At 40.5% G+C, this 25,850-nt stretch overlaps 1 protein-coding gene across 9 annotated transcripts in view; it reads left to right on the top strand.

Annotated features, from left to right (window-relative positions):
• Ptprm (protein tyrosine phosphatase receptor type M) overlaps nt 1-25,850 on the top strand; it is a 706,714-nt gene that overhangs the window by 412,106 nt on the left and 268,758 nt on the right. For all 9 annotated transcript variants that reach the window (XM_042259959.2, XM_076549820.1, XM_076549821.1 and 6 more), the window contains 4 exons: nt 3,641-3,949; nt 7,876-7,985; nt 17,058-17,259; nt 21,026-21,128. In XM_042259959.2, the coding sequence (XP_042115893.1) occupies nt 3,641-3,949; nt 7,876-7,985; nt 17,058-17,259; nt 21,026-21,128 (724 nt within the window). The remainder of the gene's footprint in view (nt 1-3,640; nt 3,950-7,875; nt 7,986-17,057; nt 17,260-21,025; nt 21,129-25,850) is intronic.

Below are 25,850 nucleotides of genomic sequence, written 5' to 3'. Positions count from 1 at the left end.
TCTACTCATTCAGCTGTTATCATCCTCTGCTCCACCTAAGGGTGATGGGAACCCACCGTCCTGTTTCAGACCACCCAAGAGAGCACCAAAGCACCTCCTCCTCAGTTTTAACCAGTCATGTATCCAGAAAGGGCCACTCCCATCAGGCTAGATAGCCCAAAGGTCATTGGTTGAACAGAATGAATACCCTCAGCACTTCCCCTTTTTTGTCTAAATAAAAGGGTTCTAAACCTAATACAAAACTATATACAATATAAACAATTATCAAGTATTGTCCAGGAGATAAAAGCATAATAACATAAACAAAAGTGGAACTACAATCAACAAGAACATCAAGTAAGAAACATAGGAAATGTCCAGAACATAGTAAATAGCAAATTACAGAGATTACTCCAATAGCTGTCCCGTCCTGAAGAATCTAACTCTAGTACCCAATATGTTCTTAGTTAAGATACAAGAGGATTGTAACTATAGCTATCTAGTCTTCAACCCCATCAAAGACCTGAGGGGGGAAAATATTACCTGAGTAAGCAGGAAGTGCAAGCAAGCAACTTCCAAAGTATGCAAGAAATGATAGAACCAGCTGACTGCCTGAATAGTCACCCATTTTTTCTCTGCATTGTTGGGACATCATCCTCTATTGGCTATAGGCTAGAATAGCTTTTTTTAAATTGTCCTAACACTTTCTAAAGACAATACAGCACCTAAAGCTGGTTTGTCATTGAGGTGAGGTTGGCTGCTTCTGCTTGATGGCCACTAAGTAACCCATTTAAAGTTTGCAGTGTTGTAAAATATAAGTTTTTTTTTTAAGCTCTCAAGTCACAGTGAGAGAGAAATTGCATGTATTGAAGCTTAGTGCATGAAAAATGTAGTAGCCTAGGCTAGAATATCTTACAGATCATTTTCAGAAGCAGGAAAATTTGAAAGACTGCCCTACCCTATCTTGGCAAGATTCAACAGTTGCTTTTTCTTGTGTCCTGCTTGTCCAGATTAGACAGTACGCTTACTGTCAGCAGTCAAGGCATGGTGCAGTACTTTGCCCTACAGGGCATATTTACCAAGAAGAACACAAACTCCATGTGGAGTGTCTTTGATGCCCATCATCCTTTCAGGAGTAGATCTGTTCTGCTAGGAGCAATAATGTCTCATGTCAACAGAATTCTAAGTTATTAAAACATTCAAATTCTATCTCCCATAGATTTATGAAGTGTTCGAAGATTATCTATCCATCTGAAATATATCTCTGTTTATCTAGAAAACCTAACTAACATGACTATAAGTTTAACAAGCATGGGTGACTATTAACCTGTAACTCTTATCAACCTATATAGCTTAAAGACTAAGGTTTCACATAATAAAATTAAACAGTCTGTAAACAGATGTACAGTATAAGGACAATGACCTTGAGTTTGGACAATATACAAAAATATCTTAGAGGTAGAAATGTACAGTGCAACATGGCAAAAATATCCTTAATTTGAATCAATCTACAAAATATCCTAAACAGAAGTAGAACATACATACAGTCATACAATATGACATACAGTATGTCAAATATAATTTTACATTTGTATCATACAAAAATATTTTAAACAGAAGTAGGGACATATATCCAATATGACAAATATAGTTTTGACTTTGTATCAATATACAAATTATCTTAAATAGGAATAGAAAAATAATGTTACATTTGTAACAATATACAAAAATCCATACTAATGCAAATTATCTAAAACTGAAAGTTGCTAATTTAGTTTACAAGTGAATACAATAATCTGCTTTATTTCCTATTCTACCTATCCCCCTTTTTTCTACTCCAAATGAGATTCCTGAGTCCAACTTTATTGTTCTGTCCCCAACCCTATAACAATTTATATCCAACTCCTAACAGCTGATAATTATCCATAACCCTGAGAAAGCAAAAGCCTGTTGGGAGAGGGGGGTTTCATTTTCTTAGAATTTCTTCCTGCTGTCCGGGGGCAAAGGTCTCCCTGTGGGATCCTGTAAAAATTAGAACAATGGTTAAGTTTCATGAAGACTAGCTGTAACATTTGTAACCAGTCTCAGAGTAATGGGTAAAGCTTATCTGAAGTTATGACTAGAGGTTTAAGATGGGGAACCATCTCAGCTAGCCACCTTGGAACTGTCTGGAACAGTTTGCAGTCCAAAGCCAATCTTTGTGTGGTGTTTATCAGCTCATTGGCATCATTGTAAACCAGGTAGAATCATTGTTGTGGGGCCCCATCATCTTTCTGGAGACTTTAGAAATGGCAGTTAGAAAAATTTACTGTTCGCTGTGGAAAACTTAAACATTATTAATATCAAGACAGAAGGTTTAAATTTTAAGATAGTAATGTGTCTAAAGAAGGTTCCAAAGAGTTGAACATAAGTGTGAAAAGAAAGAGAATTGTGACAATAGTTCCTACATTTTGGGTTTTCTTCTGTCCCACACCAGATGACTCTTACGATACGAGACAAAAACTCTTAAGTTTTTTTTTTTTTAACAACATACTTAGACTTAGAGAAGGAGAGAGCCAAACTCCAACTCTAAAGCCAGCTTTGACTAGGACTTCAACTTTTTTGAGAAGTAAAAAGATAATGATGTTTAGATAGTGAGCTTTTACCCCAATTAGAGTATTTGTACCATCAGGTCAGATTTTTCTTTGCTTGGTAATTTTTTTTTTTGATAGCTTTCCCTTCTTTTGATGGGCTAGTTGTCCAAGGACTTTTGACTACTTGTATTTCTGTTTTCCTGTAAAGACAGAAACAGCCCCCTGCCCTGGCGCTTGTTTGGTGAGTTTTCCTTACAGCTTGTAGAGATGTCACATCGGTGGATGAACTATCACTTCTCCTTATTAAGAAATTTCTCCTGTTCAAATTGAGTCTTTATTAATTTTGATGGTACCCATAGAGAGTTTTGAATTGAATCTTTATTAATTTCAACGGTATCCATGGAGAGCTGAACAGGAGACTGTGCCCAGGGCCTCTTCCCACACAGGTTAGGAAATAAAGGCGGAGATGTCTTCCTAGTACCCCGTCTCAAAATGAAACACACGGGATTGCTGTTACACATCGCACTCTTCCATCATGTTTAGAAATCATTAATATCCTGAAGCACTGTTTCCTTGTTCCATCAGAATCATAGTGCCACAGTCTAGCCTTGACTCTGACTAAGTCATCAAGACACAGAACTTAGATTTATGCATTGGGGATGGAAGCATCCAGTTCATCAAATTGTTTTAAATACCTAGTGAATCCTAACTGTCATTTCTTAAGTTTCTAATTTCCTTACCAATTGTCATTCTCTTGCATTCACTATGGCAACCACACTTAAGGAAAATAAAACTTGAAATTATCAATGAACCATGGCTCTAGCAAAGCAGAGCGTTCTAGCTTAGTCTTTGCCTAACCCTGAAAGGGCCTCCCTTGCAACATGACAGGGCTCATGGTGTATTCAATAATGGTTGTATGGTTTTTCTTAGTGCCATCATTTCCAAAGCAAGCTTACTCTTTCTTTATATGTTTTAATTCATATTATTCAAAATACACATATTTCTTGCATGTGTTTTAAGTTTCTTTGATGTACAGACTCCACCTTGTTAATTCTTTTCCCATGTGTCTTTCTACTCTTTCAAAATAGATCCCATGCGTGGCCCGAGAAAACTGGAAGTTGTAGAGGTCAAGTCTCGACAAATCACCATCCGCTGGGAGCCATTTGGATACAATGTAACTCGTTGCCATAGTTATAATCTCACGGTGCACTACTGTTACCAGGTGGGAGGACAGGAGCAGGTGCGAGAAGAAGTGAGCTGGGATACGGATAATTCACACCCTCAGCATACAATCACCAACCTCTCCCCATACACCAATGTCAGCGTGAAGCTCATCCTCATGAACCCCGAGGGGCGCAAGGAAAGTCAGGAACTCATTGTACAGACGGATGAAGACCGTGAGTGCTTTTAACTGATATGTCTATGTGAAATATGTTCTTCCAAAACAACTTGGGTGTCTTTGACTTTTAGAGCTGCATGTTGAAAACAGGTGGCAGGTCGCCTTCGTGGAGCTTAATATGTCTGTGCTCCTACTCCGAAGCACTAATTAGGAGAGAAGGGACAGAGACCGAGGTTTCTCATTTTTATATAATTCAGTTTCACAGTGTCACACATAGACACAATTTGTATTGACCATTCTCATCTCCCACAGCCCTGTCACTCTGTCCACCCTCCACAGTCCCTCACAGTTCTCTCCCTTACATCTATCTCGATTTGTTTTATTCCATGACCCACTGAGATTAACCAGGGCAATCTGTGGGACCTTGTGTTTAGATGTCCATTGGAGCCTGGTGGCCTCAGCCCTGGACATACAACTAAAGATAGGGATTTCCCCTCTCCAGGAATCTTTCTTTCTGAGAGTGTATATAGCTATGTGCCCCCTCTGCCTTCTTTGAGTATTGAGCTCGTCTTGTGTGGGTCTGCTATAGGGAACTACAACTTTGAGTTAATGATTGCAATAGTTCTGTGAGTCCAGACGGTGCTATTGTCTGACCCCTGACCTTATCCTCCTGACCCCTTCTGGAATGTTCCGCAAGCTTTAGAGGAGATGGGATGAGCTTCTATTTAGTGCTAGGCCCATAGTCAGTGCTTACTCTCCAAATCTTATTTTGACTAATAAGTGGCACTTTTCTATATGGAAATTCTATAGTATTTTAAGTAGTTCTTAACATTTTCATTATCATGTTGGATTGAGATATTACATCAGTTCCACAAACTGCTATCTGAACATCTTTACATGGCATTCGTTCTCATTGTTCCAATCAAATCCATCACAGACTCACCAGAGCCAGAGTTCCACCTGCATGAGCCTGTGATCACATGCCTGTGGCTTGCCCGGAAGATCTCTCTGACGTCTGGCTCTTACAGTCTTCCCACTCCTTCTCTGTGACGTTGCTTGACGTCTAGAGTGTGTGCTATAAATTTAGTTTGTATGCTGTAACATATTATTATAATATGTTATCATTTACTTTTGTATAAACCGCCTTTAAGAATAAACCATTATTTTTCATCTGTAGCAATAATCATGCCCCACAAGATGTGATAAACGTCCAAAAATACAAAATCAGTCCTTGCATGACATGAGAGAATGTTACTGATAAACACATGATTCCTGTTTTAACTAACACTGTTGTTGAGTCAACAGGAGATAAAATGTAGCCATTTCATCAAGACCAGATATGACTGGCAGAGAAAAGAAGTTGCCCAACTCCTTTGGAGTTTCAAAGTGAGAACCAAGTTAGGAATTCTTTGGAATCCTGTCAAAACGTCAGACTCGCTAATTTTGGATGTTTGTTTATTTAAATTATCTCACTAGTCTCAGGAATTAAGCCTTGTGTTATTTGCAAATAAAAACCTATTGTTTTGTAGCTCAGCAGCATTCAGCTAATTAGAAAAGAACTATTATTGCAAATTACATTTTCTCAATAACCAACCAAACAAAAACCCACTTCAAAGAAGATGGGGAGAAGAAAGACAAACAGAATAATTGTCAAACAATACCAAGTTTGAAGAGAAAAGCAACAGTTCTTGTGACTCTAGTTTACCCAACATCATTTTGTTCTGGAATCACATGTTTATTGAAATGTTTAGTAACAGGAAGTGCATGGAAATTATCTTTTGATCATCATTAGCAGTATCACTGGACAGCATAGGTGATATGGCTACTTCCATAAAATCCAGAATTCTAGAATATCTAAAGCAAATCTTCAACCTAAATTCATTCGACATTTTATTTTCTCTATTAAGTCTCCTTGATTTAAAAAAAAAAAAAGCCAACTGTATTTTTCCTGTTCTAAGCCTTAATTTTTTTGGATGGGTCCACTTCAAGCATTCTTTTTTATTACATCATTTATTGATTTTTGCATGTATCCACGTGACTGTATGTGTTGGTTCACATGTGCCATGGTGTGCATGTGCATTTCCGATGAAAACTGGTGTGGAGCTCTGTCAGCTTGGTGGCAGGTGCCTTCATCCACTGAGTCATTTCGTCAGCCCCATGTAAGGTGCTTCTTCTACAATACCTTCACTTGCCATGTCTCTTCCAAGGCATTTTAAAAGTTTGCTTTTTTTTCCAATCAAGATGTCCTTCAAATCAACATAATTTGAATATATCCCATTCAATTTTAGGTTGATTTCTTGTTTCCTTTCTTCATTCCTGAACCTACATAAATATTTTCAAATGTAAACTATCATGCAGTAAAACATCCACCCATACAGCTGTGCTGATGCTGAGAAAGGGTGATGTCATAGGAAACACTTTGGAGGCAGAGAGGACAGGATTGGTAGCATTTCCTCAGGCTTGAACCAGCTGAAGCCTGGTTCAGCTTCTGGTTGTGATGAGCAGTCAAAGCCCAGAGTCTGGAGTCGTGTTTCCTGGGAACTTACTTCTTAATACTATGTATACTTTGTTTCAACATAATCTTCTATTGATTTCTTCAGCCCAGAATGAGTGATTACTTCCATATTATATATTATTCAGATGCTATACATTAGAAATTGACTTAAATCCAACATCATTTTAGAAATGAAGCAAGTGAAATCCAAGCAGGACCAGCAGCTGTCTAAACTGCATATTTTTAATTATTGGAGAGTCTTAAATAGAAGTCACCCCCACCCCATGCACATCAATAAAAAGCTTTTCTGTTAAATACTTGGCTCCATTTGGATTAAATACAAAAGCTCTCATTCTACCAATAAGCATGCCTTCAAATAAAAATGAGTTTCAAATTTGAAATCCTTCACTTTCTTTTGAAATTCCAGGCATCCGTCCAGTCTGAGACAGACTTGGTGACAATTAGAAGGCTATTCATATCCTTGCACAGTCTAAAACATCTCTCCAGCCTCCTTTTTCAAATCTTTATTGAAATGTTTATCCATTCATGTGTTGATGAACATTTGGGGTAGTTCCAGTTAAGAATAATGCTACTGTGAATATTTGGTACAGTCTTCTGAGTTGACCTGTTCTCAGTTATCTTGAATAATCAGTAGATATATTAGAGGGTGAATGGGTAGGTGGACGGGTGGGTGAGTGGGTGGGTGGGTGGGTGGGTGGGTGGATGGATGGATGGATGGATTAATGGATGGAACAAATGAAGTGAAGTGAAGATAGATAGGTAGATAGATAGATAGATAGATAGATAGATAGATAGATAGATAGATAGATAGATAGATAGATAGATAGACAGACAGACAGACAGCAATGATAGATGACAGATAGTAGAATGGCTGGGTCACATTGTGTATCTTTGTATGTTGACTAATTTGAAGAACTGCCATGTGATTGTTAGAGTTACTGAATGCCTTCACATTTGCCCAGTACTGCATTTGGACTAGAATATTGTTTTGACTGACAGTTTTCAGCCAGCTAATGATGTTGAGGATCTTTTCATGTGCAACTCTGGCTGGTTTTAAACTCTCTATCCTCCTGCCTCAGCCTCTTTAGTGCTTGATTTACAGGTCTATGCCACCATTCCCATTCTCGACATCTCTGCGAGCTGGCACTACCACCCATCACTCCTTCCAGAACTCCTGGGAAGCCCTTGTGGCTACACATCCTCCTTCCTTCCTTCTGGAAAAATGGAAACAATTCATACAAAGGAAAATAAGTGGGCTTCGTGTAACTGACTCACACCTTACAGGGGAAAAACTGATTCAATCATTTCACAAGAGCGGTATAGTTTAAATGGCTTTAGATTCCATATTTTGAAAAGAAATGCAAATGTTATCTATAGACCATTAGGATCTGCAACATCCATGAGTAGCTATGACTCCTTGGGAGGGTTGGTTTATGACCCACCCATTCATCTCTCAACATCTTTTTCAGTCCCAGGTGCTGTTCCCACTGAATCCATCCAAGGAAGTACCTTTGAGGAGAAGATATTTCTTCAATGGAGAGAGCCAACACAAACATACGGTGTCATCACTTTATATGAGGTACCTTACTTATTTGTTGGTAACTTACTTTTTAAGCATAATGTCTTGTGATGATCTGAGCTCTCTGGCATTTTAGAAACATAATTTCATGTTTCTTTGGAGAGTTTATATATAGTCATAATAATTGTTATATAGAAACAAAAGATGAAAAATGAGTTTTTCAACTCCATAATTTCAAGATACATATTTAAAATAAGTCAGATCATTGTGTATTGTGTGTTACATATTAAGATACAGTATAACATCTTTAGAAGTCACTTTTATTGAAAATAATAAATACTTTGAAACATACATTGATTAGGAAGCAATCACTGAGTCACATTATTTCCTAGCTATGAACTATTTTTTTTTTTTTTTTTTTTTTTTTTTGGTTTTTCGAGACAGGGTTTCTCTGTGTAGCTTTGCGCCTTTCCTGGAGCTCACTTGGTAGCCCAGGCTGGCCTCGAACTCACAGAGATCCACCTGGCTCTGCCTCCCGAGTGCTGGGATTAAAGGTGTGCGCCACCACCGCCCGGCCTATGAACTATTTTTCCACTGATTGTAAAACAGCACTGATTATCCAATTATAAAGTCAATAAAAAATTGTCTACACAGTAACCGTGGAATAATCTTTTGGGGGTCCCTTCCCATCAATGCACGCTCCTTAGATTCACTGACACCATTTTGTCTGCTGAGGCAAATCAAACAGTTGAGTGATGGTAGCAAAAGAGAATTTGATAAATTGTTCAAGGAAAAAAATCATAGCAATAATGGGGTGACAGCCATCTTCATGTCACTGTGAGCATCATTTCATTGTGCCTGTTGTCATAGAAACAAGCAGGTACACTTCTTTTTTTTAAAACTAGCATTTGTTTGAATGCAAATTCAACAAAATTATATGTTGTAAGCGTGCTAAAAATTCTGGCCGATCTGCATATGGATCTGCTTGAATGCCTCTCCGCAGCCCTGACAGGAGTCTGAGCCCAGGAGCTGTCAGCGATGATCGCCACCAGCCCTCTTGCTGACCCCACAGCCTCACACTGCTGCTACCCACACCCTCCAAAAGTTGGTATTGAAATGCAAAACAACAATAACAATAATAATCATCATCATCATCTAAATCAAAGTGAAGAAAGCCAAAAGAAAAATGTTGCATTTAGTGTCTGTTTTATTGTAAAAACATAAAGTTGCAGAAATCCATGGCTCAGCTTCTACGGAGGTGTTTTATAGTCAAGTCAGGAAGGGTCGATTTTCTTTTCCTCCACGATGAAAATATTTCATATTTGGGTCCCTCTAACCATGTTTGGACATTGCTTTTGCAGATTCTAATCTAAGAATATCAGGACTTTTTACTGGAAAAGCTACTCTTTGAAGTTCATTTTAAGACCCAAGAGTCTGCCCTGCCTGCCTGTCCCCAAAGCCACCGGCTGCTACTAGACAAACAGAAAATGATAGCGAGTTTCTTCCTCTCTAATCCCACCAGACATTTATCTTTGTGTGATAAGTAACTTCAGCATGAAAACAACAGGGAAGATGATAATTCAAAGGAAGACCCCATTAATCTCTCTGACTTAGTAACCAGGCTGTCCTAGGCTGAACACTGATCTAAATGCAGCTACAGTACGGATGTGTGGATATGCCATAAATCAAGGTTCTGGCAATCAGCTATTTGCAAGTAGAGCAGGTTGGCTCATTTTTCTGCAAATCCAAAGGGAAAATGTCAAATGTTTGAATTGGGTCTAAATGACTCAGTATGTTTTCTGGGTACCAAACCAGTCTTTCTCATTCCTGCCTAGTTTCTACATATAGGAAGGAGAGTAGTCCCAGGTTCCTCAAAGCAGGGCTTGGGTGGCATCCCAGGAGGGGCTCTTCCTTTCCTGAGACCTCAGTGCTCACGAGGCATGGTTCACTTGCCTTATGTGAGTGCCTGGTTTGCTGCTGCAGCAGATGATCAGTGTGGTGCCAGCTTGTGTCCCCTCTCTCAGGATCAGACTCGTGTGAAACAGATGCCGCCATGCTATGAAAGCTAAGCAGTTGCCCCTAAAGAAGCAGGGACTCTCACAACAGTGGATGGTGACATTTGAGTCTCGATTACCAGCGTTGGTGAATGCTTGTTCCCTGAGAGCTGTTAACATACTTAGATGATTTGAAGATAAAAGAAATTAGATTGTCTGCTATAGATAAGAATACGGGTGCTGGGTTTGGTTGGTTTTTTTTGGGGGGGTTATTTTCTACCTTCTAAAAGTACACTAAAGCATTGGTGTTTGAAAAGCGCTAACAGCATTGTTTTCTAAACTTGACAGCAGTACATGGTCTCCCATCCTTCTGTTCATTCTGACTTCCCCCATCCCTTCACTAATCTGCCTCTCCTTTCTGTTTGCCTTGCCATCATTCTGATCTAACCTTCTCATAACCACATTTCACTTGAGCCATTTCATTTTGTCAATTATCTTCCGAAAAATCCAGGTTTGGTAATTATGTCCATCCTCAATGGCTCTCCTGTCAAATTAATACTGTTCTCCTGCTGAACCTGTTAAGGATGCCAGTGTTCAAAGTAGAATAAGCATCCCAGTTTTTCTTTTTAGAGTTAGCCACTGTTAGAACTGGAGGCAAGTTCAAATGTTTGTAAGTCAGAAACTGCAGTGCAGTTTTATTTATCAATTTAGATGGACGTCATTTAGTGTTAGCAAAAGCATGTTCGATTGTAATTGCACACACCCTGTGAAGTCACCAGCTTCCATAATGCAAAAATAAATACAAGACACTTTCATGATTGATATGCAAAGTTAATCTCATGAGAACTCTCTAACAAAAAAATTAGAGGAATGTTTGTATTACATCTTTCCAAACATGGACAAAAAGCCTTGGGAGACATGTGAACAAAGATCAGTGAATTTTGTTTGCATAAGGCTTTAAACTACATAATGATGAAAGACATGAAAAAAGTCTCAGTGTCAACAGAATGCTTGGAGTGATCGTTTCCAACACTCATGGCATAAGATGGGCTGATAGCTATGGTCTATACAGATTTAAGACAGATTGATGAGCATAATACAAAGAGCCCATCAGAGGGAGACATGCAATGAGGAAGAGGATGCAGCTCAGAAGGAACTCTAACCAGCCTAGAAGCATGTGATAGCATCTTTACTAAATGTAAATAATAATTGGAGAAACTTAAATAGGAAATAAATTTGTTTAATTTTGTATAATCTCAATTAAATGTTTATCTGGCTTTATATGATTTCTATAATGTATAACTTGACCAATGGCATGGAGAAATGCGGACATATATAGACTGTTGGTGGAAAATATATGCTGCCTTTTCCGTAGGCAATGTGAGACTGCCTACAACAATTTAAACTTGGATATTGTACCTATTTCTAAAGATCTATCAGTGAATAATACTCCCAAATGCATAACATATAGATACCGCATCTCACTAATTTTTTCTCTCAGTTGTCTGTAGTTAATTCTAGACCTATGGCCAAGAGATTTACACATCTATAGGTTTGTAGTCAGTATGTATAAGATCTCGGAAGAAGATTTAAAAAACCACGAAATGAAGCTCACCTTCTCTGCCTGAGAACTGTGAAAAAAATTTAATCTGTGCCATTCCCAGACTCTCAGTTGCATGTGAGACTTGCACAGAAAGTTAAGTTTGACACAGAGTAAAGCAGAATAGTCCCAAGGTTGCCTGCTGGTGGGGCCAGTCATATGTTAAGGGTTGAAATATCTCAAGATCATGAGCCTGGATAACTGAGTGCACTTAGTTACCATTGTCTGAGCTTGGTAACCCTGAAGAAGAGCTGGGAATTGAGGAGCCATGTTAGGAAGCTTAGCTTCAATGTTAAGTACCTGGTCAAGTTGTAACTGTAATAAATAATGCTTTCAGAATAAATGTAAGTACAAAAGTATTCAAAGTAAAGCAACCTTCCCACTTTTTCTTCTAAGTGGTAACTACTAGGTGCTAGAGATAGCCCAGTGGTTAAGAGCACTGCTTTTTCTTCCAGAGGAGCTGAGTTCAATTCCTAGTACCCACAAGGTAGCTCACAACCATCTGGGACTCCCATCCCCAAACTGATGCCCTCTTCCAGATTCTGTGGGCACTGCATGCATGTGGTGCATGGACATATAATCAAACACTCATGCGTTACACACAGAATAAAAATAAATAACTCTTCAAGAAATCAAAGAAACTACAGCTACCCCTGGATCTCATCCCAATTATTATTTATTAGTAGTACTTCTTCTTGCATTTTTTTCTCCTGGATTTAATGGGCCATGGTCCTCAGGGTTTGGTTTTCCTCCAAGAGCCTTCTGAATTTTTCACACCACTCTACTTTTTGCTCATGTGCCCCTGCCCTCCTCCAGCACTCACCCAACCCCCTCCTATAGTATACTCCTGCTGTTCTTTTAGTATTTCCTTCAAATACTGTAGTTGCCTGTGAAGTACCTTGGCCCTTCTCACCCCTGAAATCAAATTTAATTATCCATTCCTTTGTGTTCACAGAGTAAATTGCTCAGACCCCAATTAAAGACCTGTATTTTATGCTGGCTGCAATTACCATCAACTCATGCTCCCTATAAGATTTCAGCCCCCTAAAAGGCTATTCCATTTGGCTCTCTGTGAAACTGGCACCGTAGAGTTGGAGCCTTTAAGGAGAAAAGGGGAAGATAATTTTAGAAGATTCCAGGCACTTAACTGCAATCAGAAATCATCCAATATAAGCAAGTGCCCATTCCATCTCACCAGTTTAACACCTTTCATCCCCACCACTTCATTCAGGTGTCACTTTGCTTTTGTCTGGGGGCATCCCATAAAATTACTGGGACCCACCAGAGGGCAATCGGTGTTCTTTATAGTGGCTTCATTAAAACGTTTTCTGCCCTCAGCCAGCAATGTAGTCCTGGTGTAAGAGCTTGCCCAAACTTTTCTTCTGGGAGTCCTCCCTCTGCTTTCTCTACTGCCTAGTGCCTAATAGGTACTTAGTATGTACTAGCTGAATGACCAGCTGAAAGTATGAAATGCTGGAAGGAAGTATTATGTTCTGGCCTAAGCCTGGTGGGATACTGTAGTACATTGAATAATGATGCCCAGGCCAACAACCGCTCACTGCTTGCAACTTCGGTGGCAGGAGGCAGTTGTGGAGTTGGCCACCTCCTAGTCCTGGGGAGCTTTGTAATTTCTGATGTTCAGAGTCCTGTAAGTTTAGGGGATAGGACATATGAACTTTCTGACCCTTAATGCATATTTTTGTCTTCAGAAGTAGATAGGATAATTCATAATTTCAAGGAAGGTATGAATTAGAATTTACTTGTATTTTATAAAGAAAGAGGAGCAGGGTCTGTAATTTTTACCAAATTATTAAAGGGTTGAAGCTAAAACACAGTTACAAATCCCCTATCTGACTCAGTTTGGTGTAGCTGGAAGTTTTCCTGTGCCCCGCCCAGTCTTGCAGCCACTCAGAAATAAACACACAGAGGCTTATATTATTTACAAACCATATAGTCTATGGCAGGCCTCTTGCTAGCTAGCTCTTATATCTTAAATTAACCTGCAACTATTAATCTATGTATCACAACATGTTCTGTGGCTTTACCTGCATCCCATTACATGTTGCTCCTTGGGCGGCTATCTTGAGTCTCTTCCCTTCTGCCTTTCTTCTTCCAGTCTACCTGCTTGTATTTCCTGCCTGCCTCTAAGCTGCCCTGTCATAGGCCAAACGGCTTTATTTATTAACCAATCAGAGCAACATATATTCACAGTGTACAGAAAGACATCCCACAGCAGTTTGGGGCCACCTGGCGGTGGTCACTGAGCCCCTTGGTGAAGGCTTTGCTTAGTATGTGCTAGTAGAGCCAGGACCCTGCTTTGCCAGGATATGAATGCTCACATGCTCTCAGGCACACCTCTGTGCTCTCCAGTAGTCTCTTTTGGAAAATATACCAAGTACCAAATGGTGACAGATCACAGTGGGACCCGAAAGAACATTAAAACATCACTCGGTCCTCCAAAAGGCAATGCGATTACAGGAAATGTTCCTCTGCCTATGACATATTTAAATCATGGTTTAAAACTAAACAGGAGGTTCACAGCATCCAAGACTTGTCACCATGTAAGGCTTATGGGCCACCCTCAACAGATGGCTTTGGCTGCTCTGTGATTAGAAAACAAGACTTAGGACACTTAACAAATATTCAGATTTGAGGTTCTGGCCTGAGGCACAGATAGACACAATTCTTAACTAATGTTACCTGAATTCTCATTAGAATCGTCGTCCCCTGTACCATCTTCATATCTATTCCCCAATTTCTATCCCAGCCTAGACCTCTCTCATACCCTACTTCTGTCATGTCCACAAGAGCATTTCAAATGTCCACATTCATCCTTAAATGCATCCTCATCCATCCCGTTCCCTTTCAGTGAGGGAGATGATCCTTTGACCAAATGGGGTGGCTCCTCGGCTCCACCATGCTGGCAGTCCATCACTGTCTGCTGTCTAATTTGTTCCTGTTACCATTCTCTTCTTTTCTTGATGCCTCCCACTCCTGCTTTAGTCTGAGACATTGACTATATTCTATCACCCACACCACAGCTTTAGCCACTGGATCCTACAACACTTCCAAGTGGTTTCTCTACTCCCCTTATTAGCCCCTACAATAAAATTAAAGTCCTACCTGCCCGTCAAGAGGGTATTTTTATTAAACCAATCAAATTGTTTTGTTTCCATACCCAAAATATTCAGTTTCCTTGTTGTATATATCCAAGTCCTTCATCTCAATGTACAGAATCAAGCACAAAGGAGCCCATGCCCCTACCCCCCTAACCTCCAGAGACCTCACAGGCCTTCTGTCTATTCATTCTTTGGGTTCCCAGCACTCCTGCTACAGGACTTAAGTCAGGTTCTACCCCCAAATTCAGGGCCCAACTGTTTCTTTATAGAGTTCGGATCCTCTCAGGTTTCTCAGCATCTCTTTCCTCGGGAATTTTGAAAGGTTTTGGGGAACTTTCTCCCTGACAAAGCTTCTGATATTAGCATTGTGTTTGTTTCTTCCATAGTTAGTGTTTTTAGCTGGTATGTTTTTATCGTTGAGTTCCTCAGTTCTACCACACCCAGTCCTAAAATCAGTTTCCGGTCCATCTGCTAGCCACAGCACATCATTCAATCACCATTCACGAAACCAGCAGGTGGGGATGTGTAGAGAACCCAGCACAGAGGCAACTCAGTCCTGTTCTAGGCAGGTTAGCAAGAACAGTGTCCAAAAGGCCCTGTAAGTATCCTTGGGACCCTGCAGACATGTCACCTCACAGAACAGAGGACAGCATGATTGTCATGTCTTCAGAAGTGCAGCTGGATAGGCAGGTGACCACAGAACTGAGGGAAGAAGCAAAGGGTCTGGGATTTTTCACATTTGCTTTGCTGAAGTCTAGATGGTAGAGTTTACAGGAAGATGAACTTGTCCTTTGTACACTGTACTCATCCCTATAATTACATTCATCATAACTGAGATTGCCATTATGTACCACTCTGCTTACCCTATACAGGGTAATCACAGCATCTGAGTTACCAAGGAGAACCCCTAGAACACAGTGCTGGGCATGGTCGGAAGCACCCTACAAATGTTTCAAGTCTGTAAATGAATGAATAGATGAATGTTGGGGAGCAGATAGACCTGCCACCTTCCACTCTGGAGGGTTCAGGATGAAGAGCTAAGCTAGGAGGCAGGTGCAGAGGAGGCTCCACCACAGTCCTCCCGAGCTGCTGGGAGTGGAGCTGGTTTCTTGCCTTCTCAAAGTCCTCAGCCTCTGAAGAGCCATCAGGGAGAGGGTTAACAACAGAACTGCCTGACTTTGGTGGCACCACCCACTGCAGTGATTAATACACATGGCAAACATTCCCTTGCCATAGCTCAGGTGACTCGATCTAAATATTCTTTCAAAGAGGTCTTCTTAATTATAATGACATGGTGTAAATATAAGGAAAAAAAAGAATGTCAATTATCACTCCGCATAATAACAGTGTTAGTGTTCTTGCACATAAATTACAAGTAGGTTTACCTATTTAGAAGCGTGAAAAGTGCTCAGTTTTGCAATTTAAAACTTCTGAATATGCCACATTTAAAAATTATGTCATTACAACCAGTAGAAGTTAGTAATCACCACTAAAGTGTGTGCTCTTGAGTAACTGATGAACTATCATACTGAAATCCTTTTTTAAAATCACTTGAAAAGGCAAAATTTAAAGGCACCTATGTTCCGTTTATTTTCAAACATTCCAGCCTCATCCAGAGCGCGAATGTCTATTCCATGGCAAGTGTTGTAAAAATACCTAGAGTCATATTCACTGGGGGACAGCTGCTAGTCACTCATAGCAATTTAAATCTCAATTTTATTTGATTAAAAGTAAATGAAATTTTCAATTCCTAGTGTCAGTAGCCGTATTTCACATTCTCAATGGCCCCATATAGCATGTGGCCACTCTGTTAATAGGGAACAGAACATTTCCACCATGACAGACAGTTCTGTTGGACAATATTGCTCTGAAAAATGTCAATGACTCTGACCCATAATAGCTGTCCATTTGCAGCACCAAGACTTACTGGCATGCATCTCAGATTTATTTTTGGAGCAGACATTGACAGTCACATGGATGGAAATACTTCAATGGGGCCTTGTTTGGGAAATACAAGTATCCTATTCATGGCCAAATCAGATAATGGCCAAAGATTAGAGATGAGGCCTCTATTCTTGCCAATGCCTATCAGTCTGAGCCAGTTGCCAATTTGGATATGTTGTATTTTTTTTTTTTCTAAATCAGCTCTTAGGACACATCGAAATCAAACAATTCCACTGTATCAGATTATGCTGGACCCATCGTTCATGTTCTAACCTATTGACTTTAAGCCCCTCCCTCTAGACAGGTAACAACTCAGAAGCTCGGGCTGAGTTGCTATGGGTCTTCATTGGAAGCAACTAGGGAAGAACTTATCCGGACAAGTCCGACAATGCCCCCATCAGAAGACTTGTCGGATAAAGATGAGATTGACATCCAGCTTCTCGAGAGTCACCATCCTGTTCTTATTCCTTGGCAGATCACCTACAAGGCAGTCAGTTCCTTTGACCCGGAAATAGATCTATCCAACCAAAGCGGAAGAGTCTCAAAACTAGGAAATGAAACCCATTTTCTCTTCTTTGGCCTGTATCCTGGAACCACATACTCCTTCACCATCAGAGCCAGCACAGTGAAGGGATTCGGACCTCCGGCAACAAACCAGTTCACCACCAAAATATCAGGTATTGAACAGTGACGACTTAATGCCTTTCATCAGAAGTGGCATTTTGTGCCTTTTGTTGTTACTGTCAAAAAGGCAAAGATGAAACTTAATGATAAATTTTATTATCACAGCTCTGGGTGCCTAAAACAGACTCGGAGGCTAAAATAAAATGCTATGTGCATTTAGCATTTGAGGGCTTGGCCCTCCTGTATTAGTGCATGGCCAGTGTTTTAGCAGTTTGCCTTGAAGGACTGGATTATAAGGCAGAAGTTTCTGGTGAGGTCCTCTAGTCCCCTCGGCAACCCTGGGTCACCAGAGCAGCTGTGTTGGAGAAACTCTGATGTAAACCATGAACTAGGCAGAAACAGTGTCTGTGTTCTGCTGTCCATAGGATCTATATTGTTGGTGGTTTTCCATCCTGCATAGAGATGGAAATAGATAGCATCCAACACTCGGGGCTCCAGCTGTTTACAGACCCAGTTCCATCACCCAGCAAAAGACACAATTTGAAGACTAGATCTGGCATGTGCATCTGTGCAGAAAATGCCTGTGTTCCTCAGACAGGAGGAAATGAAGTTGCCATCTGGTATAGGATGTGTAACCACAATAAACAGAATTCCATGAACATTATCTTTTTTTCTTCCTCCCTTGGCTATGAGTGGCGAAATATTTGGATTTGGCCTTAAACTTTTTGTAATGTGTTTTGTTAGTCATTCTTCTGTCACTGTGACAAAATACTGGACAGAGAAAGGGAAAGAGAGAGTGGTGGATTTTATTTTGGCTCACAGTTTGGAGGTCTCAGGCTGTGATTGTTGGCCTCATTGCTCTGGGCCTGAGAAGATACTGGGCATCCTAGGGAGAAGTATATGATAGAACATAGCTGTGCATCCCATGGTGACTGGGAATCAGAGAGAATAAAGGGGAGATGCTGGGACAAAATGGACCCTTCCAAACCTCTCCCTCTGTGACTTCTCAGTCTGAAAAGGCTTGCTGCTGCCTCCTAGTAGTCCATTCAGATTTGAACTCATTCGTCAATTGATAAAATTTGCAGGCTCTACTCAGAACTCAGTAGTACCATATACCAAGAACCAAACTTTCAACATTTCAGCCTTCTGGTGACTTTTTTATATCTAAGCCATAATAGCTATGAAGACGTAGGGCACAGCAGACAGGTTAACCAGCTCCAGGGCTACTTCAGTCATAGTCACCATGATTTCTATACATATTACCCTTCATCGTTGGCTTTGTAAAAGGTTTTGTTTGAAACAGAAGGAAATCAGTGTCCAAAATAGAGTATTTTAAATGTCCGAGTAGGCTTTGAAGGGAAAGGAGTTTTTAAGAAATTATAACTTGAGGGATATTTTATACACCATGAGGTGTTTTTGTGCACAGATCTGACTCGAAGTTTAATATACATGATATAAGGACAGTGCAGAGAAAATAAGTTTTCCTGTGAGGTTAAAAATGGCATAGGTGGACAAACATATTCATAGAGTGTCATTGGGATTGGCTAAGAAAGTCTGCATGCTGGGATGATTTAATGTATTTTCTCTGATCTTAAGTGAATATATCCCTATTAATATGATACTACCTATTGTATCAGTTTCTCATGGTGACTCAATGAGGAAACATATGCCAATATGTATTACTTCTGAGTAAGTTTTATTATTTTTCCCCAGTAGAGATCATATTTCTATGAGTATTATTATAAGGAGAAGTTCCATCAGAAAAATAATTAAGCTTTCCCATGTATTATATAAAAATTCCAATGAATATGAGTCTGGCCACCTCAAGTTCATATAATTCTATCCCAAAGCAAAGAAACTTGACATTTCAGTTGCCCTATACAAGCTCATCAAAAGTAATGATTGACTTTTATGGTATTTAAACCACACTCCTATGCTCCCAGCTACTTGGGAGGCCTTGGCAGGATGGTTTAAGCCTGGGATTTCAGGGCCAGCCTCAGCAAACAGAGCAAGATCCCAGTTCAGGGCAGAGGAGATTGGAATGGTGTTAGGTTATAGTTCCTGAGCCCTGTTCTCTGTTTTTATGAACCTAAGAGAGAGCGAGAGAGCTATGCTTGCATCCAACACACAATTGCATGTTGTGAAGCAGAGTTAATTCTTAGTGGAATTAGAGTTGATTTTGAATGCTTAGGAAAACTTAACACATGTAGCTGATAAATAACTCACCATTTTCACATAAAAGCTTTTTCCTGTGTAAGACAACTGAGAAGTCTGCTCACAGAAGGGGATCTCTAGCTGTCACATGGGGCACCTCTGCCCACATGTGGTTGAGACTGGTGGGCTCCCTCGTCGTCGTTCCCTGCCAAGGGGAGTCTGCGAATCTGTCTGGAGGGGAATTACTGAAGTGTACAGTTGCTAAGCTATGCTGAGACACCCGTTTCTAGAAAAGAGAGATTGTCAGAAATGACTAAGGAGAGTACATTACTGAGAACTGTTGATAGTTGGTAGCTGGGGAGGGAAGAATCATTTATTTTTTTTTTAGCCTGTGGCCATCAATAGATTTCCTGTGCTCTTGTGGATGGGCCTACACCCATACATGTATGGCCAGCACTAACTGAACTTAGTAGGTTGCTGTGAAGGAGGAGGAGGAGGAAAAGGAGGAGGAGAAAAAGGAGGAAGGAAGGAAAAAAGAACATGAAGTTGGGAAAGAAAGAAGGAGAAAAGGGAGGGAGGAAGGGATGGAGGGAGGGAGGGGAAAAGGCGACATGAAGTTGGGAAGGATTTGTGAGGAGTTGGAGAGGGAAATACTGAAGTAGATATGGCCATGTTTCATTATATAAAAGTGTGAAGTTCTCAAGAATAAGAAAAAAAAAACTCTTCAAACATTTTTCCTGTTAGGAAGAACTCAAAAGTTTGTGGACTGTCTGGAGATCTGTCCTTTTGAACTGTCATAATTAGTTACCCCTATTTTAAGAGATGCCAAACTAAAGCTTCCGATGGAATTAATGTACTTCCTTTTCCTTCTCTATTTTTTTTTTTAACTCAAAGTCTGTGTAGCACAGGGTGGCCTCAAATTCACTATAGAGCTGAAGATGGCCATGATCCTCTTGCCTCTGCCGGATTACAGGCCTGTGTCACTGTGCCCCATTTTTGTGATGCTGGGGATTGAACTTGGTACTTTGTGTATGATAGGCAAGCATTCTACCTACTGAATTACAACTGTAGAAATTGAACCCTGAGAGAAAGTCAGGCCCAAGCTGTTTGTTCTGCCTTCGTTTCTCATGCGTTTCCCACTGCCACACTTTTCCCAAGAGTCCACAAGTCATCACTAATTCATTGCAACAAGTCCCTCTGGCTCCCAGCATCCTCTTTAAACCCTTGGATGGGTCTTTGGGACATGGAAAAACTCGACTTTAGTGGGAGAACCATGGCATTCGGTTTTATGGTGCTGGTGACTACACCAAAGCTTCCATATGTGCCTTTAAGGCACATTGTATATTTCCATCACAGTACACATATTCCAAGATGGTTTGTTGATTTAAATTAAAATAAATAAACAGCCTGCAAACAGGTAACCAGAACAGGAATGGAAAAATTGAGGCTCACTAACATGTCATCAGTCCCTTGTGCCCCTTCCCATCTGCAGCTTGGGTTGTATGACTTGAGCAAAATGTCCCTGTCACTTTGTGTCTGGACTCTATGGATGTAAACCTCCGGTGTGATCGATTGATAGCTATGATTTGATCTGTGTCCTTTGTAAAAAGAAGGGGAAAATCACTAAAAGAGCTAATGAGTCTCCCATCTAATCTCTTTTCCTAGCACCATCCATGCCAGCGTATGAATTTGAGACACCTTTGAATCAGACTGATAACACGGTAACAGTGATGTTGAAACCTGCCCAAAGCAGAGGGGCACCTGTCAGGTAAGGAACAGAGGGAGGGCCACGCAGGCTCGAAGAGAAGGAAGCTCCCGTCATGTTCACTGATTTTTCCAGTGTTTTCTAGGCTTTTCCATGCTGTTTCCTCTTTAGTTCTCCTTAAAAGAAACGACCGCGGAGGATGAAGGGGCCTCCCTGGAAGGTGTAGAAATACTGGGTGGTCTTTGGATGGTGGGGAAAAGCTCCAGCCTCCTGGCCAGGTGGCTTGACTCTCAATGGTAATATAATAGCCTACTGTGGTTCAGGCACCCAGGGGCAGAGGACATGTCTTCCTGAGCTTTAAATGGCTGTTTTTTTTTTTTTTAAATATATTTAATTGACCCATTTCTCAAGTGTATATTTAATGTATGATTTTTTGAAAGGAAAGAAAATTATTAGGAAAAATCATAAAGTCTTTATTTGGAATTAAGATTATTACCAACATCTAGGCCCAATTAGTCATTCCATTATGTTTTATGTAAATAAGAAACTACAAAGTAGGACCCTCACAGTAAATGAATAAAAAAAAAGTCATTTATTCTTCCGAGGAAAGATACAAAATAATTCCAGGAGTGAACCTGTCCTTTGATCATGGGTCTCTATAGATGTAATGTCTTCTCCTCACTTCAGTGGGATTTGGAGATTTTACCTCTCCCTATCTGAGCAGATACCATGCCATCAATCTCTTATTCTGGATAGAATACCCCCCCCCCATTGAAGCATCTCCATCCATAGTACAGGCTATGTGCAGTTTGTCTCTGGGCTCCTTTTGGAGAAATTGATCTGATAAGCCTTTTAAAACCTGACTATATGTGATCACATTTCTGCTTCCATATTACAAAGCAAATAGTTGGACTTTGTTCTGCTTGGCAATGCACACACAGGTCTATGGAGACAAAGGTCACAATGAGAATAGTATTAGTTGATTAGGGTAGAATTATGGAAGTTTATGTTCAAAACAGCTTGAGAATTCTGTAAAAACAATTGGTGTTCTATTCTGTTGAATTACATGTCATAATCCCTCTTTGAGTCCTTTATGCTAATTCAAAGGAACGGTTAGCTCATACAGTGAATGCAGACACACTCTCCTCAGCATGTATGCTGTTGCCACCGAGAAGGGTGACTTGACGCTCTATGGCTCCCTGAGCTGATTTTTGCACAGGGTGGAGGTCTGATAATTTGATGGGCCCAAAGCACGCATTCTCAGGTACTGCCCAGGACACATGTGTTCTTATAACCATGGGTCAGGCATTTTTCATTTCAAAAAGCTGGATTTCCATTAAATGAAAATGTATGCTCTGACCTCAGCCTTGGGAGCATCACTTATTCGGACCAAGCTAATGATTTTTCCAGACTCAGCATTAATGAGCATAGTATTGTTCATTCTGTGAAGTATCACGGTCAGAGGGTCAGTGGTCACCAAGGTTCATGCCCACAAATGGAAAGAAGCAAGGATGCTAAGGGTCCTTCCAAAGCAGCTATCGCTGTTCCCTTGTGTCCTACAAAGGCCTTTTACACATTTCCCATTATTGCTTTCTACCTTCAAACCTCTCACTCAGATTCCTACCCACATCACCACATGGATCTTTCCAAATCTATGCTTTGAAGTAGTTTCTCTTTGATCCTATCTTTTTCTTTTCTATTTTCTATTATTTCCCTCACTAAGTTCTTGTTCTATTCTTTATTTTTATATATTTGTTCTGCTTTTGGAGACCTTAATGATTAGTTCTAGATAAACATATGCCTTCTATTCTTATGTCTGTTAACACACACACACACACACACACACACACACACACACACACACACACACGAATACTTATCAGAGTCCAACACACAGCTTATCCCTCAGACCTCATGTCACCTTCATGAAACCCATCTCTGTGACATACAGGAACATTTGGGTTTCCACAGTGGTTCTCAAAATCATCAAGTTCAAAAGTGCTCTGACCACTGTGGAAACCTAAATCGTCTCTCCAAATTGACTGGGAGGATGCTGTCTTCAAAGGGGCAGATTGTCTTGGCACATATTTGAAAGAGGAAATGATCGCAGCCTCACCTGTCAAGGTTTTATTCTTTGTTCTTTTATAACAGCAAATGTTCCCTTCAAGAGACTCATTGTATAGAACAACATAGTGGACTGATTATCCATTGAAAAGAGAGAAGACCCATATATCTGCAAAGACTGCTTTGGAAGAAAATTTCTGCAGTTCCCTCAAAATGAATAGGGTTTGTTAAGCTCTCCATTTCCCTTAATGTTTCGAGAAATAAGAACTCTGATTGAGAAATCATATGGACCCACAATATAAAGCCATTGTGTAGATTAAAACACTGAACACATCTGGAAATTTGCAAAATGCACATGAAATCATCAAACTGCCATGCAAAAATCACCTCCCAAATGGTAAAACAAAAGCTAGAATGAAGAGAGGAAAGGGGGGTGGGTAAACATCTGTTTGCTTTCCTGGGTTTTGAACAGTATTGTGTGTTCAAAAATACTATCATCGTGTGATTTCCAAAGTGCATTCTTTCCATTGATTTGATTTTTCTTGGATCCATATTCATCAGCGTTGGAATTCATTCCTCCTTCGTTTGTGTACTTCACTGGGTGAGTTCATGGAGTATTGATTCCATCAACTCTCAGCTGGTTTAAGACAGATTCCCAAAATTGCACATAGCTCTCCGCATAAATGATGGTTGTCTTTTTATTGACCGACACATCAGCTCTGTCACAGGAAATTATTTAAATCCAGAGATGGCGAAGAACATCCCATCACTCCAGCCAGTAAACTAGCACCCCAGATAGAATTAAAATGTCTATATATGGATTCAATTTTTTCCTCAACCAGACAGGGAATGGCTTAATTTTCTTTTACTTGGTTAGAGTGGTCTCGTTTCTGCCTGCTCTCCATCATTCATTCTGTATAGGCACGATCTAGTAGAAAACAACTCTTGGAATTTGGCAGGAAGGAAGCAACTAAATGAAGGATAACTTGTATGTTTTCTTGTGCTAACAAGAATGCTTTATGGTGTGTGTATGTGTGTGTGTGTGTGTGTATGTCAGTGCACACATATGTGTGTGCATGTATGCATGTGTGTGTACACATGCATGTCTTCATGTTATGGGAAAGTAGGCAGTGAAGGAACTCTATGTACTTTCAGAAAACACTTCCTGAAACTGGTTTGATGTTGGCACTATATGAAGAATGTCTCTCTGACTCCTTCTGCACGCCCACCAGCTAGTCAACAGATGTTGGTATCTGGTAAGGAGAGTCAGCACAAGCATGTCTGTGAACCTGGCTCACCTCAGAGAAGAGGGTCCAGGGCATGGCTATTAAAAGACAAAAGACAGGCAGGCACCTCACTTGAAGATGCTTCCCATGTTAGAATTGATGCTGTTGACATGCAGGTGATGGTGGTTGAAAACTTGAAGGTTGGGAAGTATGAACAGGGTATTTTAAAAACAGTTTTCTAGCAGGAATAGCCCATGTGTGTAGTATGTCTCTCTGCCTGTGGCTCTGAAAGAATCTTTTGTTCCATCAATACTATCTTTTTGGTGCCTGTTTTCATGGGGTTCTTTGGAGGGTTCAGTGAGCTAGCGTGTTATAAAGCACTTCAACCCGTAGTCTGTCCATACTAACTGCCCCATAGTGTCTGTGCCTGTTGTGTGCATCTTCAGAACAATGTTCACAGGCGCTTAGACTGGCCCTGGTTCTCTAGCCCTTTCTTCTGTCTCATTCAATCCTGAAATCAGGAAAAAATAGAATTTTACATAACATTGAACAACTGACCATTGTGTCCATCAGCAAAATTATAAACACGATTTCTGTGATTCTCACTTCTGTGATGCATCATAATATTTGATGGCATGTGGCTCTTTGTGCATGGACAAGTGATTGGGACTTGATCTCATAAGGAACAAGTTCTCTTGTGTGAGACAACTTGCTAAATGGTCTTATTAATAAAAACCTCAGTGTCAGATATTAGGGTAAAAACTGAAAGATCAGAGGAATAAGACAAGCCACAGCCAACCTGACCTTGCCAACTCCTCAGCCTCCAGGGAGAGCTACTTCCTGCATTTTCACACCTATATGCCTTTCTGTCCCTGCCCTCTTACTTCTTCTTTCCACCCGGCTACATCACTTTCCTCTTTCAGCCCAGCTCTGTCACTTCCTGTCTGTCTGTACAGACCTCCAGACCTCTGTGGTTAGTGGTGGGATTTAAAGGCATGTACCACCATGCCTGGCTCTGTTCCCTGCGTGGCCTTAAACTCATAGACATCCAGACAGATCCCTGCCTCTCAAATGCTAGGATTAAAGGCATGTACGACCACTGCCTGACTTCTATGTTTAATATAGTTTTAATATTATGGCTGGCTTTTTCCTCTGATCCTCAGCTAAACTTTACTGGGGTGCACAAATACAATATCACCACACTCTTGACTCCATCTGTACATAGCAGCTCTTAAGGAAAGGCAGTCGCTGTTCCTCTTTCTCCTGGGCCACTATGGAGCTGCAGCTGTCATCTGCTCTGTTACGTGAACTCAGCTCTAGAGCAAGGGAAGCTGTTTCTTGGCCTCTGCAGGACAGTAGACTCTGGATGAGGAGTGCCTGGGAAGAGTGACTCTGGAGCAGCTGGTATTCTTCTCCTCACCATAGTGATTCAGTTCCCTGCTTCTTAAAGATGGGAATGTGTGAATTGCTTTCCACTGAGGCATCTCTTTCTAGT

Source organism: Peromyscus maniculatus, chromosome 13 (assembly GCF_049852395.1).
Source record: "Peromyscus maniculatus bairdii isolate BWxNUB_F1_BW_parent chromosome 13, HU_Pman_BW_mat_3.1, whole genome shotgun sequence".
In the NCBI taxonomy this organism is placed as follows: Eukaryota; Metazoa; Chordata; class Mammalia; order Rodentia; family Cricetidae; genus Peromyscus; species Peromyscus maniculatus.
Note: the sequence above shows the minus strand (reverse complement) of the source record. Positions and strands in the feature narration are given on the sequence as shown.